At 31.7% G+C, this 17,843-nt stretch overlaps 1 protein-coding gene across 6 annotated transcripts in view; it reads right to left on the reverse strand.

The window, feature by feature from the left end:
• LOC126771249 (dachshund homolog 2) overlaps positions 1-17,843 on the reverse strand; it is a 133,508-nt gene that overhangs the window by 102,089 nt on the left and 13,576 nt on the right. For 3 of the 6 annotated variants that reach the window (XM_050491034.1, XM_050491033.1, XM_050491032.1), the window contains exon 2: positions 5,568-5,594. The exons of the other annotated variants lie outside the window; for them this stretch is intronic. In XM_050491034.1, coding sequence (XP_050346991.1) covers positions 5,568-5,594 — 27 coding nt within the window. The remainder of the gene's footprint in view (positions 1-5,567; positions 5,595-17,843) is intronic. 6 annotated transcript variants of the gene reach the window in all.

A 17,843-nucleotide genomic window follows, 5' to 3' on the forward strand; every position in this document is an offset into this window, starting at 1 on the left:
TTAGAAAGGAACTAAGCTGGAACCATTTGCGTTTATAATGGGAACTTTTGAGCGCAATACAGTTGTTTGATAACAGATAAAATATGTGTATTGATTAAGTTACAATAAATAAAAAAGGGTTATGATAACTCCAAAGGACACAATTCAATATAACATTTATAATGAATTACTTCCTTATTAGTTTCTCAATACAAATAGAAAAGATTTACACTTTAGTATACCGTAAATGGGTAGGTCGTTAAAAGCCTGTTGAAAAAATTATCTTTCACAGAATTGGCCTTTTCCACTTACCGCGGATTCGTCATAAGGGAATGCGCCATCAAATATTCAATTTTAAAACAGCCGCTAAAAGCGAAATGTCATCGCCCATACAAACGCAGCTGGGACAAAACGATTTAGAAATTTTGATACAGATGGGACACGCACTTCACAAGAGATAAAATAAGAAATTGCATTAGCAAAAGTGGAAATTTAAATGAAGACGACATAAACATTGACTCAGCTGTAGTGAAATTACCGTCAATAACTGTTTAGAACACGCTAAGAGGGTATGTTGATGACATGTCTCAAACGATATGACTTCCTGAAAATTATTCTGTCAAGAACAAGAAGACGTCAAGGAGTAAGAAAAATTTCATTAGCGCCAATCAAAATGACGAGGTCCAAAATGAAGCTCGTAAAGAGAGTCGTAATCACGGACTTCAGCAGCACCCCTCAACGTGAGGTCTTATTAAAGGAATAATATTTACAAAACGAGACGCCTCAGAAATCCCCAAATTAAGATTTCGCTGAAACCCGCCCAACTTCCACAAAGTGGAATCATTAAATTAAAAATGTAAACTTTTCTCTTAGCAAGGTAATGGGCATCCCGATGTAGATAAATAGATGAAATAGCTGCAAAAAGGAGCATTTTCCTGTTCATTAAATTTTTCCTTCACTTTTTATTTCGACCCCTGGTGCTAATTTTGTTGGAATTCACGCCCCTCAGCTCCACCCGCTGGGGCTCAATCACAGAAATTTTATATCCGGAATTAAATAAGTACCCGACCGAATTACGAACAAAATTTAATATGAGCTTATTTTTAGTCAAGCATCTTACTTAATTAATCAGATACAGCATCCTACTTATTACATTCGAATATTTAACTTTCCAGAATTTCTTTATCATTATTATAATATATTTTGGTGCTTCTTGATAAATGTTGCCGTTTGAATGACTTTCGAAGTATTTCAAGATGTCAATCAAGAAATATTCTCATCAACAGCAACTTATTCCAAGGGTGATTTATGTTGCTAACTCAATTGTCTATAAGATCGAGCTGTAGAGACTCCACAGGAAACGTCAGCGAGGTCGGTAGTAAATGCAATTACAGCACTAATATGCCGTCTGCAACCAACACCCTCTATCACCCTGCTGCTTCAAGCGATACTTCCCTTTAATTGTTTTGAAGAGATCATTTAAAAGTTAGTTCTTATGATGTTGCACCTGAGTTTGTAAAACAGCTTATAAAAGTGGGAGATTCTCTTTAATTTTGCGATATTTAAAGATTAATAATGAATGTTTTATTTTTTATAAGAAATATTTAAGATATGATATTTAAAGAATAAACCACTATTTTCAATTTTAATATAGGTTTTAATTCACCAATATTACAATGTGTACTTCTTTTAATAAGATTCGAGGTTGATATCTCCATTGGTTCTATTGCGCCATTATAAAATAGACAAATCACATGTTGCAAATTTATCGTCAGATGTCTAAAATGATCTTCAACGTTTTTTTTTAAACCTTAATCCACCTGTTAATTTTCTTTTTAGATTGAGTAAAAAGTGAATTATACAATATTACTAAGTCATTATATTCTGCAAGTGACTTAGAGTTACTCTTATATTTTTGCATGTTGTTAAAAGGTTAAAACCTTATATTGTTATTTGTTATGTTCGTGTAAGTACCACCTCATTCATTGAATTCAGTTATGCGAACAAAATAAATAAATATTCTTCAAATGTTCAATTGCTGGTATAAAGTTGCAAGAAAATAATACAAAAACAAATACAATTTTAATGAAATGATATCACTTCTAATACCATATCTTTTATAGACAAATGTTTGTAATATAAAATTCCCTTTAAGATATTGATTGGTACAAATAAGGAAATCGAATTATTCAATGTCCGCCCTTCATTTGTTTCCTCTCCCCTAAAGCAAGAGATGAAGAAATTCTTTCTGAGTTTTCGATTACTTGTCCAATTAATTTTATAGATTCATTTGTCTTAGACGCTTTGAAATATTCATTTGCTGAACTTTATCGAATCAAATTTATTTATATGTACTGCTACGCCGTTACGTCATAAATTAATTGCAATATACAATTTATGACGATGAACCGTTATATAAAATAAAATATTATACACGACAGAATTCGATAACTACTAAGGACCAGAACTTCAATTCCAATTATTTCATTGTACATTAATTAATGCCAAAAACGTTATGAAATATTGCCAATTTAAATCGCAGTTATTTTATTTCATAATTTTTATTGTTAGCTACCGTGAAAAAAACAAACAATCTTTTGAATAACAGATAAACGAAATAAGACCAAAGTAATTAATGTTATAAATAGCGGTAGGCCGTTACGTTTCATCAAGTTAACTTGGATAATCTGCACCCTCTTCGCAGTGACTTGGAACATACACGTGTGGGTCATGGAAGCTTTGCGCAACTCGGGGTATTATGATGAGAGGGAAAGTTTACGTATCTCACGCATCCGCGCGCAAGTGGGTGAGTGCGGTTACCGGCAACCAATGCACCGACCATTCATGACATAATTTACAAGAAGCCTCATTAAACACAGGAATGATGCACATACTATACTGTTCATGTAAATTGTGATTATGATTGATTGATGTAACGATTTATTGTATTCTTCAATTAACTGTTCTTTACAGCTCGGCTAAGCTCTGATACCACCCAATGTATATAATGTTTTCAATTATCTACTTTCAGTCCTTAGTCCGAGATATTAAGACTTTCACAACAGGCAATTGCAAACGTAGCTCAATTAGCAAAGGATCATGGACGCAATGCGAGGGGTGCGAAAACAACGTTCGGAGTCGTTTCAAATTTTGTAATGATTCTTATTTGTATATACTTATTTATTTATGATTAAAATTAATCATTTCGCAATTACATTCAATCTTTTAATCTTCTTGTCGTATTTTATTAGTTGTCAAAAGTATTGAAATTATGGATTTAGCGGATTTCGGTTTATTAACAAAACAAAATGATTGAAAATGCGCTCGTAATATTATTATTGATTTTTTTTAACGAATATAATATATTTTTAGTTTGTCAATGGTCATTTGATCATTTGTCTGAGATCTGTATTGGGATTATTAACATTGCATTTAAAAACTACTTTTACATTTGATTTGATTTGTTAGATTTTATTATGCAAATGTTTTTGATCATATCCTCATTTTTAGAATATATGAAAAGTAAAGTAATTTAAAGACCTATAAATGACTCGTTGCTGAGCTAAGGCCGTCTCTCCTTTGGAGAAAAAGGATTAGACCTTATTCTACCATTGTTCAATCGGGAACTTGCTAATTTAGAATATAACTTATGTACATATATAATTTGTGATTGATGTTGGTTTTTATTAACAATGAAACGGTAATTACATTGGCTTCTTCGACATGAATCATTGAGTATTTTAATATTTAAGTTTAAATAAAATAACGAAATAAATCGATAAATTATTTAATATAAATGTAACATGTAAACATATAGGAATTATTGTGTATTACAAAATATCGGACCCTTTTACAGAACATTTTCATTCTGTTTCCGAAGTGAAAATCATCCACCGTCGGTCAAAGGGTTAACAATTTAGTGTTTATTTGAATTCGTCCTTTGTTAGTATAAAAGGCGTCAAAGTGTAAGCCGATCCTTTGTTTTGATTTCTGTTTGCTTTACTAAAAACCTTCTTTATAATAAGGTATACGAACACCTAATATGTATTTAAAACTGTAGTACTGAATGTTCAGATATTTGCTCATAGTAATTTATTTAAAAGGAATTAAAAATAAACCGTTCATTCCTTTTTTCTTCTTTATCTTATTTGAGAAATAAGTTAAGAATTCATAAGCGATATAAAAATGACATAGATCTTTTTCAATTTTGAGTCCATTAGTTAAATCATGCTCATTATAATAAGTATTATCTTTAGTCCTCTCTGTATGGGCGGCAACTCAAAGGATTATAGCATTTGTTAGAATTTTAAAGCGTTTGATATAGGTAGAACTGTTTATTATGCTCGTGACTCAAATAATTTACATAAGTATATAATTATTTAAATAGCAAATATTATTTCAATATGATTTTTACTACGTTAGACGTCGATCGTTTATTCAAATTTAGGCTTCGAAACGTTAATAATAATATTCATATTATTGGTGTGCAAAATTTGACAGATGTTCTTGTGAATGCAAAACGTGCTGCAATTGTAATCGATATATTTTTTTTTAATTCTATGACACGTATGGAATGCAACATCAAGGCTACTCGGCATTGCGGTGATCAACTAAAACATGAGAGAGAACGGAATACATCTTTGTGTTCTTTTATAAGTACCACAGCATGGCATCATTCCTCAATGAGGTGTCTCAGTGGGGAGCCTACAGTAGCTCCGCGGTCTCTTTTTGTGCGGCCAACGTTTTATCAAACATGTTAATGGCCGGCTTTATGATGCCAACAAAAGAAGCGTGCCAACGGAGGCGTTAAATCCTTTACGATTTGATGATGATGATCATGAATTTGTCATGGGATCAACTTGGGCTCTCGTTACTGCTCATGCGTGTAGTAAAATCCAAAGAATACTACTATTGTTACATTTTTTTAAAATCATAATTTACTAAAAAAATAATAATAATTTGTTACTTACCGAGCTCATATAGCTTTTATCACTTCAATGAAAATAATAGTAACACAGTCATGCCACATAAAATTAAACATAAATAAATGCATTCAAATATACATGGACTAAACTACGGATAAAGATTTGTAAATTTATCTGTGATTCGTTTAGGATTTAATTACCAATACCAAATTATAGAAAGGGTGTAACCTGGAAGCAAAACAACGACAACTAACAATCACCCACAATGGTTCTGATACATTAAACAGTAAAATAAAACACACCACCGAACATGTGCAATCGATTTTATAAGGAGAAAATGGCCAATCAAGCAATTAAAACATGATTCAATAAAATCAAATGTCAAGGACAGATGACAAGATTTATACCTTAACTATGAATGGAATTTGCAAAAAATAAAAATAAAACATTTATAAGAACACACATTGATAAGCAATTTTGATGAAAAATAATACTGTGCTCAAACATCCTGCGACCCGGGTGTGTAGTTTCATCGTGTGGTCTTCCAAGCTAACCCTTTGGCCCGCGACCGACCAGTTTAGTGGCCCAGCCCGCCCGAACGTTTCCGAACGTAACCGAATCCGGCCGAACGAAACCGAACGCGCGAGAGACTTAGCGACATACCTGTCTGGCGCTTTCATTGACAGGCACCTGAAATGAAGAAAAAAAAGCCATCCAATTCGTTGAATATTTAAAATTTAAGAAAATTTTAATTCGATTTCTTTTTTAATTTACACAGATAAATTTACATGCATCTATAGAAATTATATAAATAAATACACTGGCCTCCAAAAAAATCGACCCACCTACATTTTTTGTAAAAAAGCTATCGTATGGTTTTAAACTACCACATATTTATATTTTTAAGATTGATAATGAAAAAATGCAATTGTAGGATTGTACAAAAACAGAAATAGTGCGCAAAAAATAGGTTTTTAGGTAAATATGTGACAAAACACGAAAACACAAAATTTTACGCAATTTTATTTTTTTGTGTACAAAACGATTATGCCATTTGTTTTTAAATTTGGGTGCCTAAATCTTACTTTAATAGAGAGTGTTTCCTCCTCTTGACCTAATCACTGCCTGCATACGCCTATTAAGTGACCTGATTAGCTTTTTAATGTCTTCCTGTGGGGTCCGTTGCCATTCTTCAGTTAGGGCAGCTTCCAGTTGATTCAGGGTTTCTGGAATTGGATTTCGTGCTCGAACCGTACGTTTTAGCTGGTTCCAGAGGTGCTCTATCGGGTTTAAGTCCGAACTTCCCTGAGATAGTCTTTAACAATTCTAGCGACGTGAGGTCGTGCGTTGTCGTGCATAAGTTGGAAATTATCCCCAATATATCCAGCGTAAGGCATTACATGAAGCTCCAGAATGTCCGTTATGTAAGTTTCAGCATTAACAGCACGATTACGGAAAAAAACCAGCTCTGTGCGTCCCGTCAAAGAAATACCTCCCCAAAACATTGTAGAGCCTCCACCAAATCGGACTGTTTCTCGAATGCAACACTGAGAGTAGCGTTCTCCTGGCCTTCGCATGACGTTACGTCGTCCATCAGAGCCTACTAGAGACATTCGGCTTTCATCACTGAACAATACTGTCTCCCATTGGTCCAGTGTCCAATCGACGTGCTGCCCAGCAAATTGTAGTCTTGCTTGTCGATGGGATGCTGTGAGTTTTGGTCCTGTTGCTGGCTTGTGAGGGGTTAAGTTTTGCTCTCGAAGTCTTCTTCTTACAGTATTTTCACTCACAGACACTCCACGACTTTCTCGGAGTCTACCTTGAACGTCAACAGCCGAAAGATGTCGGTTTCTTAAAGACGTCTAACCAATAAAACGGTCATCGGTCGGGTTCGTGATACGCCCCCTGCCAGATCCTGGTCTCCGGCGATACTCCCCAGTCTCCAAGTAGCGTTTGTACACTCTTCGCACCGCTGAACGACTTAATTTTAGTGTTCTAGCCACATTTCGCTGACTTAACCCCTCATGAATAAGAGCTACGACTTGAGCAGCTTCTGCTTCAGTAGTATCCATTTTTTATGTTTAAACTTATTAAAATTATTGTTTCAACAAAGTTTCATACACTTAATCAATAATAAACATCGAACCGAGATGACTCCGCGTTAAGAACTGGAAATAAACTAACCATGCACTTTGTGCACAAAGTAACGTTTTCTTATCAATACTTTAAAAATATTCCAAATATCCTCAATAACACTTACAACTCCTCCAAATCAATATCAAGTGGGTAATAAAATGTTAAATGTATGTCCCATAAGTAAAACAATCCACCTAGGTCGTCGCATAGTTAAGATAACAACTTTGTAAGTAAAAAAATACGGGTGGGTCGATTTTTTTGGCGGCCAGTGTACATATATAAAAACAATTTAGTATAGCTAAAAATCAGAGCACATTTGAATATGAAAAATTAAAGTTTACAATTCGCTTAAAACGTATTTTTGATCAATGGACAGTAAAAAAGTTTAAAAAGAGAGGCAACATAAAATGAAATATAAAAATTAAAAGTAAACATTCAAAAAATGAACAAACAATAATGTGGCAAAAACAGTTAAAAACAACATTGCAAGATGTATTAGGACAGTTGTTAAAATATAGGGTAGCGTGAAACGGCTTGACTCCGATGATATTGTGCGCTTGCACGCGATCTCGTCGTGTTTGCACTCTGCTATTCCATACATTTAATTCAAATTATTTTTTATTGATTATAATTTGTCTCTAATACATGTCTGTACATAACTAATGCTGATCAATAAAGGTAATGTCAGTAAGTCATTAATATTCATCCATGATAACTATTAATATAAATATAAATATCATAAGAAATAAAAAAGTTGATTGATTTTTCATTATTTAAAAAAATACAAGATTGAATATGATAATTTCATAATATTTATAATATAGGGTTGAGAAATAAAGTAAGTAACAAATGTAATTCCACTCATATGGTAAGTAGATCATGATTTCCAATAAAAGGGAAACAAAAGTATATTAATAAATTGACCGATTAATATTGAGTCATTACGGTATTGTGCTGCCCTATCCCAATGGACGAATTTATTAGATTATTACCGGACGAGATCACGCAAACGAAATCGTAAAATTAAAGGAAGTCAATTTGGTTAAATTGAATTCAATTCCATAAATTTCATTCCTATTAAATCAATCAATAAGGATGTGCTTTCATTCATGTAGATATCAAATATCTTATCCTCTATATTAAAAAGGTAGAGATAATCAATACAGACATTATTAATTTATTTTTATTTCAATTTGCTGCGCTAATTATATAATGTAATCAAATGCTGATTATCTACGGTTGAAATTTTAAATGACTTTAATATTACTAGATTTAAGAATACAATCTGGATAAGTAAGATGTCATGACGCTAAAATCAATTTATTTAAGCGGAACAAAAAACCAATGAATATATCTTGCTCGGTTACGTACTGCAGTTCAAACAATACACTTCGCGTGTACGCTTGTAAGGCACTCGATGACTATCGTTTTGTATTATTTTGTTGGCTAGCTTTTTCTCATCGATATATAATCGACGGCACTTACAACGCAGATAGCGAAACATACACGTAATAAATTCAAAAGGAAACGTACTCGAAAAAAACCAATCTATCAATATTAGAACACAAAAAATAATGCAAGTCAGTTAATAATCCTGAATCGGCAATCGACAATGGAAATAAAGTCACAGTCACTTTTTTAATAATGGCAACTCAGTTTTCTTTTTTATCGCCACCCTAGGTTCGTTTGACATTTGAACCGGCTGATGACTTAGCCGCCATGATTGATCGCTACAATTCTCTAAATGAGTGCAATTTATCGTTTATTTTCCGTTTTATTCACTACAATATCTTAATAAAAACTGTAACTGTGTTGTTGTAATATTATCAAATTATAATTAATTCATATTCAAAAAATATTTTATGTAAAGATTTGCTCTTCCAAAATACTGATTATACGTGATGAGAATTGCTCTCAGATAATAACTAATTTATTTTTACCATTAACATACAAATTAACTGTTGAATTGTGTCTGGTATTCATTTGTCAATCCGCAATGTCATTCAAACTTCGTATTTGAAAGATGATTTCTGTCTACTGTAAAATGCTTTTTCGACGCATATCATAAAGTTCAAATTAAAATTCCTAGCTCATATAATCTTTGAAGGCGGTACATAACAGAAAAAAGCAAATTTAAAACGTAGTTGAAATTATTAAGACTCATTTTTGCTTAATATAACAACAGAGATAAAATGTAATGACTGACCGCATACAATTTATCATCAAACCAAGTATCCGCCCAAACCATAACAAATGTCTTGTAAATAAATCGACTACCAACGTTTCGAACATTTCTTCTAAAATTAAAAATATATATATATATTTTTTATTTATATATGTATTATACCCTTACCTTTTATATATTATACCTTTTGGGAATTTTATGTATTTATTATGTTCGTACATAATAAATACATCAACATATTCGGTTTCTAATAATTATAATCTTTAAAAATTATAAATTTTCAAATTCTTTTGAATTTAAAGAAAAACAAACATTTCTAATTTGACGACGGCAGAGACGCAGATGGGCACTGGACCAACTATGAGATGTTATGTTCCTTGTGATTGTAATTACTCTTGATTACTCATACTTCAATCCGGAAAACAGCAATACAGAGTATTGCCATATGGCGGAACAATAACTAAAGAGTGGGTGGTACCACCCAGGCGAGATACACAAACTACCACCACTGGATGTATTGTATAGTCAGAGATTAAACTTAAACTCAGTTAGCTACTTGTTAGATATACGTCAAAATATGAATAAGTGTAAATGACAGGTCCCATCGTAACAGATAAATTAACTCTGACAGGTCATAAAATTAGATTGATATGTACTAGGCTACACGGCCAATTGAAAGTGATATGTCGGGATGTAGGGGTCTAGTCTCTTATTTAAGCCTATTTAATTATTTTAAATAAATTCATGAATAAAATAATAGAAGACACAAAACATTATAAGTAGGTATTTGATCCAAGATGTACCTACATACGTCGCCGAGCTTAGCGAGCTTGTCTTTTAAATTGTTTTAAATTTCAACTTGTTTATTGTTAATGTCTCTGTTCTGTTTATGCATTTTTTTTCAATTTCTAAAGACGATTACTTCAATTTTATTTGTGTGAAACAAAATAAGCATCGTATCTTAGTTTTTATTTTATTTAAATGACAGATACAGTAACATCTAAAGTAAATATTAATTTATTTCTAGTATTCTATAATCTGTTTGCGATAACACAGGCTGCAACATAAGTAAGCTAACGTAAGGATTTACTTTATTGCACAAATCATATACAAAATTGATATAATTTTATTAAAGGTATTATTATTCTATAAGGATCATTGAAAACGACGATACTTACTGGAAATATAGAAACTGGCAATGATCTCAAGGGTCTTGAAATAACAGAGCTCTTAATTAAAATGAAAAATAATTATTTTCCACCCCTTTTGAAAATCTGATTCGCGAAATTAATAATAAATTATAATATGGGCGTAATATTTAAGTTAATAATTTCTTACTGTGTGTATCAGAAGTTGTTAATAATAATTTATCTAGATTGATATGTTTATGTTGGAATCAAAACTCTATCCTTCAAAATTGTTTATGAAGGACAGAATTAGTTATTATACTTTTGTGTAATCCACCAAAACGAATTTGAACAGCATAGTGGTATGAGCTCGAACCCTTTTTTTTCAAGAGGAGTCTATGACCAGCCGTGGTATATTTACAGGCTATCACATTTTTACTTTACTTTTACTTTTGTCCAAGGACGTAAGTTAGGGTACTATTATTTCTGTAACCGTGCCAGCCTTCACAAAACATGTAATTATTCAAATGTACTTATGACCATGGATCCAGACAAAATTAATTTTGACCGGAAAGAGTTCTAATTACAACGTAACATTTGATATCCAAATAATAAACTCACAATATGCAATTTCATGTATTCATCATTCATAATTCATATTGAAATATTTGTTTATATTACTGTGTTATAATAAATTATTATCAATTGCGCCAACTGTTTTATTTTACGTCATAAATACAAAAAATCGATGCCTATATTCTTTAAAAAAGCTGTATGCCATTTTCTTACCACACCTGTTCCTAAAACAAACTTTTGACACCATTAGAAACATTTTTCGAGACAAATAATGGTGAATTTATCCTCCCGAGACACTTAATTTTCCGACAGTCGCGATACAACCCTGAAAACAACCCAATTTTAACATTACTTCTTACTTGGATTCAGATTACAAGTTAAGGTATTCCTACACAAAAATATGCATACTTTTTTTAATTCCTTGAACCAAAGCGTTAAATTAAAAAAAATGTTTAAGTAAACAAAGCTTAGTACATAGGTCTAATGTCTATTAAGACATTTAATTGTTATTGTATTAGTAATGTCGATAAAAACCTCATCAATATTACATTACATTCGCTTACATGCATATGAGTACATTTTATTTATACCAAGTAGTAAATTAGCTCCCGCCTACTGCTTCATCGCATTCATGAATCATTCGAGTATCACAATATTATTTTCTATTGTAATATTAACATATTAAAGAACTTTGCCTGAGATTAATATGCAAAAAATAAAATATTTGAATATTTTATTAACATATATATAATATAATTTATTATATAACATATACATTACAAATGTTTACAAAATCGTATGATTTTAAATGATAAATAATTTTAAGCGGAAAACACCTAATTAGAGCTAATTTTAATTAGAAGTATCGTTGTAATACGCAGCTTTTAGTAAGTATAAGTATACTTCATGGCGACCACGACCGCTCTGACAAGAGTGTCACGACGAAGAAGAAGTAAGTATAATCGGATAGGACTGTTGACTGTGTACTATACTAAACAAAGCAAAGCTTACTATAAGCTATTGTCTACTGCAAATTTTTTTTTATGTCTAAAACAACATTTTAAAGCATATCTTTCAATGTAGTAGCTGCCTTGCCTTACCCCTTTTGGTATTGGCGCCAGAGGAAAATCCTTTTTACTTTTCTTATTTATTACTGTCTAAAGAAATATTATATCCGAATCGTTTAAGTCCTTGCTCCGTTCTTGTAATCCTAAGATTACAATGTTTTTCTACCACTAATTAAAGGGGTAACTTAAAAACAACGATAAATTATTTGCAAATCCTTTTAATCTTTTTTTTCTACTTTTTCCTACACGATTGATAAATGATTTTCGTGCTAATTAAATTTATTTGATAAAGAAAACGAAAAATAATAATACTTAAAGAAGAACTTTTTAAGCATTTCGTTGTTAGACTTTTAAACATTACTACTTGTAAAATAAATAGGCGTTATAAGGTAATATTTAACAAAGGTATATAACGGGTAAAAAAGCCATACCACTGGATAAACTTGAGATCTTGAAACGAGAGAGGTATATAGCACAACAGGAGCGATTAGCTGCAGGCATCGACCGAGTGCGTGCTCACGATTTATTTCACATAGACAATATTAAATTTTCACTTGCTAAATTTGAAATAAACGAAATTAAACTTTATTTTATAGACATCAAGGCATTGAATCCTAGGACCAGTTTCATCTGAATACATCTATGTATCGAGTTGGTAGTTTGAACAGTTTAAGGAAGATCTTGTCTTAGCTAGGAACCAGTCTGTATTGAATATGATTGCAAACTATAGCCTAGTTCTTGACTAAAGTTCGTTTATTTATTTAGTAGGAAGCATGTTAAGACATAGTTGGAAGTAGAAAATTACTGAAGATATACATTATGAAGATTTTATACAAATTCTCATTAAACTATTATAACTACGTCATCAATTAAAGTTATAATGAACATTGTTGAACGTTGAACGGTTTAAATGGTGTCTGTACATATCATAAAACCAAAATGTAAGTGGCGGCGATAAAAAAAGGAAACAGAACACGAAAATGAACATTTTTTTTGAATTTTTGACAGTCTGTTTGTCTTGTACACGATAAACTCCGAAACTGCTGGAAGGATTTTTATTGCGGTTTTAAAACGTAGATTAAGATCAGCTTGGAGCAACATTTAGTCTTTGTTTCATCGAAATCAGGTGACATCATCTTTTAAACATATTAAAAAATAGTAGAAACTGTGTGTATATACATTGAATGTATCAAAAAACGAGTGTGCGCGATGAAAAAAGAATAACAGAACACGGTTTTTTTTTTAAAATATAATCTTAATAAAACCAACTTTCACAAAGACGAATCGCGGGTACCAGCTAGTATCAAATAAAAAGCCGTATGTAAAGTACACAAGAACATCACCATATAAAGAGTTAAGTGGCTAAAATGACTACAGCCATTTTTCTTTATAGGAAAATATTATGATATCACGCAAACCATTTTATTTTCGTTTTTGGGAATAAGCATGAAATATGCTTGATATTTGTACTGCAACTGTGTTCCGTATCTTCTTAATATTAATAAAACTGTTTTGGATCATGCCTGCATTGGACGGTAAGGTTTGTACAGACTCTTCTGGGTACCGCAAAGTAGCAATACTTAATTACTTTAGCATTGTTGTTTTCCGTTTCGAAGAGTGATTTACAATGTAACTACAGGCACATCTTAGTTCCCAAGGTTGGTGGTGTATTGACGATGTTAGGAATGGTTAATATTTCTTACTGACTGTCTATGGGCGATGGTGGCCACTCACCATCAAATGGTCTATTTTCCTGACCACTCACCTTGTTTATGAATATAAAAAATACATCATGTCAAAAATAATGTCATGTTCTTAAATTAAGATTTAAGCTTAGATTGATTGGAGAATGAAAGTATTACAGCTTGCAGGAGAAACAAATTTATGCCAGTTTGAATCTCATATCTTCTGAAAAATGAATAAATTACTTACTACTACATTTAATATATGAATGATTTTAGTAAGAAAAATATCATAAAGATCAATTTTTGTTTATACAGTTTTGATAGATTGATTTAATATAAAATAATATGCGTCAATATTCGTTCAACTAAATATTTAATTTAGTTTAATTATTAACGTTAAGCATTTATTATTAAAGGATAAACAATAATAGATCGGTAACTATACTAATTTGATAAGTAAATGGGAAAGTAGGTAAATCCGTCTGTCTATCTGTTTGTTCCGCTTTCAAGGCTATAAACCACTGAACTGATTTTGATAAAATTTGGTATGAAGCAATTTCGAACCCCAAGTAAACGTGAACCCTCCTAACACGCGGGCAAAACCACAGGAAAAATCTAGTATGATGTTTAACTAAAACAAAACGAATTTATACCGACTATCAGTCATTAGATAATTTGTTAGACTAAGTGTTTAGTACACTATTACAAATTGGCCATTTTTATAATCGTATATCATAATTCCGCCGCTCACAGTTCCGGTACACATACATCATTCAGACTATATTAAGACATCAAAATATTACCAGGGGAGGGAAACCACTTTGTTTAATTCAGGAAAACGTATGTAATCGTTAAATATAATAGCTCAGGTCTACAGAACTAAACACATTATTTATGTCTAGCTTTAGTCATTAGTGCAATTTGAAAAGTTATATAATCTGTGATTCATTATTTAAGTATATGAGATGACTAATTGATACTCTTAAAGTAAATAATTATTATTATATTACACACAACACCTATAGATAAAAAAGTGTTAGTAGTGTAGTAATTTGAAAATTAAAGATTTTCGAAAAAATATATAAAATTATAATGTTACGATAAAAACTAGTAAACAATGTTGTAAGCTATAACTCGATCAGTGAAAATTATTAATTAGCGAGCACGAGCGAAACGTCCGAGCAATCCGTCTGAAACGAGGCGAGGGAACTACTATCTAAGCGATAAAAAATCGAGCCGACGTAACAATACACTCACCGGCGCCAAGGCACATGAACGCTAACGTGCATGCAGATGCCGCCGACAACGGGATCGTTGGCAAAGCACATAATTCACCACCGGATTATGCTACTTGCTGCTAAACAGCTTTTATGTCCCACGTTAATAAACAAACATGTCGCATTGTGCCTCCATTACTAGCAACACGTAGGTACGAAGCAGATTAACTGAGCCGTGTACGTTACTAATTCGCTGAACATCTCGACACTGTGTATTACAAGTTGTTTGATGTTCGATTGACACGAAACTACTTACGAAACTGCACAATAATTAGAACTATTAACGAATGAAGAAATACCTGAGAATTCTGATTGTCTGATAAAGAAGCACGATTGTATGGGATTGCATATTGAAAAAGCATGCAACAAAGATAAGCGTTACATGCTTGAGCGACGTAAAGGCATCGGCAAGGCGCTGGTTAATTGCATTTCCTACTGTGTTACTACATGTGCATAACGTGCCTTGCTGCTATTTAGATATGCAGTTTTGTCAGTAATTTTTATAATTTTAGTCAATCTTTACTATCTACCGTTTATTTCTTACTTATCTTTATTATATATTAATAACTGATTTAGACTTCTCATTATTACGAGAAATGAATTCAAAAATCTGTCTAATTTAAATAAAATAACGACAAATTACTTAATATATCTATACAATTTAAACATTATTTGCATAAATGGCACACTCTTGCGTCAATCTTTTTTTTTTAATTTATTAGTCATTTCAACTATTGTATGTATTATACATTTGTAATTTGCGAAAATATGCTATTCTAAGAAAATTAATCACAAAAATGATCTCATATACGTTGATACAATTGAGGAAAATGTATGTTAAAGATTAGCAATTCTAGAGGAAATCAAGAAATCTTCAATTACCTACTTAACTATTATTATGTTATTGCATGCATACTAGACTAGCTTATTGCGACATATTGTTGTGCACATATTTGTGAACAAATACAGGTGTACTCTCTATTCCATCAGTCTCACAACCGATGAACCGAATCACCTTCGGCTAATCACATGCGTCCAGAAAAAGTTAAGACGCCGAACAAACGCTTTTTTGTGCTTTCCGAGGCATGTTCGCATTGTTTATACTACTATAAACAATGCGAATTTCCAAATTCTAGTATATTACTGAAAATAACATAAAAGAAAAATCCAATATCTTGTTTCTATAAATCGATCCGGGGTTTGAACCAATTACCTCGAAACCTGCAGCCTTATAAGCTGACGACAGATGCAATCATACTCCAGTGTAAGAAACTAAGGAGGCATAATATTTTCCGTGTTCCTAATGTACTTCAAATACGTTGAACCGCAACCGCCGGCCACAGTGGGTTACAAAGTAAATTTATGATTTTTGCCACGTTTACATACGCCAATCGTGATGACCGTTAACCACAAATTGTAATGTGAGTTGCGATCAGACCTTGATTAATGCTACATATATACCTGTTTGTTTTATTACAACGACCAATATTTACTTTAAAAACATTCAATTTATATAAACTTTTACAAATTAACACATAGGTCTATAAGAAAAGTACATAAGTTTTTATTTAAGTTTAGTGACTAAAGACTAGCATTTTTTTTACTTCACTTCGTTCATTTTCAAATCGGACTTAACGACAAAAAAAATTAAGATTATATAAACTTCATATGCGGTTCCTTTGTCACTAATAAACAATATGTAGGCAACTAAAAAGCTTATTCATAAATTTTTCCTGTAATGATAAGAATAGATTAGGCCACCGGGATAGCAGGATGCGCAGCTAATCTTGTTTGCTCTTCATTGAGTAAGTGTGTGCTCACTACTTGTTTTAAAATGACTTTGCCTTGAGATAACGTACAGTTAATATTAATATATTGTATAATAAGATTTCGGAAAACATTGTAACACTTATGCTTTTAAAAATATATATGTTAAATAAAAAGAAAATTGTTTTTTTGAATATCATAAAACATAAATAAAAAGTTAATAAGTAAGTTATAAGTTGATAATGGTATTCATTAAGTTTTTTAATGAGCTTAATGTCCTGTACAGATATCAAGACCTAGTCGCATGTTTACACACAAGTCAACGATAACTAGAATCGCATAATAGACTGTAGGCAAGAAGCAAAACTATTCAGTGGACAATAGAGACATATGATTCGTAACAATGCATATGTATAGGAATTTTAAATGGAAATATGAGGGAATATCGCACTGTTTTGATTAAGTATCTTTTCTATACTGTCTTCGTTAGATTCCTACTGAGATATGAGTGCTTTATTAGCATCAATTTCCATATACTTGCTGAGAACAGTAATTATTAGATTAAACAAATAACTAGAGGTTTGTAACTACACTTATCTATCGATCTTAAATAATTACGTTATTAAGATGTCGAAATTTTTCGAACATTTCATAATGGATTCATTTAAAATTCGGAATATATTTTCTTGACGGTTGAAAATTAAAAGAAAATTAACGATGAGTCAATTACACCCCAAAACAAAATGGCGTGGAATGTTCGTCATAAAAAACTGAGCCAAGGGTTGGCAAATTTCTTTCCGGGTCTGTACATTTATTTAATTAATCACATTCTTACAATTGGGGCCCTCCGTCCGAAAGTCCGAATAATTTGAGTTCTTTCTCATCATGCAATAATTTGGTAGTATCAGAAAAAAAAATACACATGTTGTTCTTTTATTTATTTCCTTAAAAAATACTTACTTAAACCAATTCCATATTTCTAAAACACAAATTAAAATGTGCTATCGGCCAATTTAGAAAAAAAATATAATGTTTTGATATACAAGTAATATTTAGGAAGGGTTCATATTACGAGTCACTTTGCAACAATCTCGCTTGTAATTATGTTAGTCTGACAAA

Source organism: Nymphalis io, chromosome 10 (genome assembly GCF_905147045.1).
Source record: "Nymphalis io chromosome 10, ilAglIoxx1.1, whole genome shotgun sequence".
Lineage (NCBI taxonomy): Eukaryota > Metazoa > Arthropoda > Insecta > Lepidoptera > Nymphalidae > Nymphalis > Nymphalis io.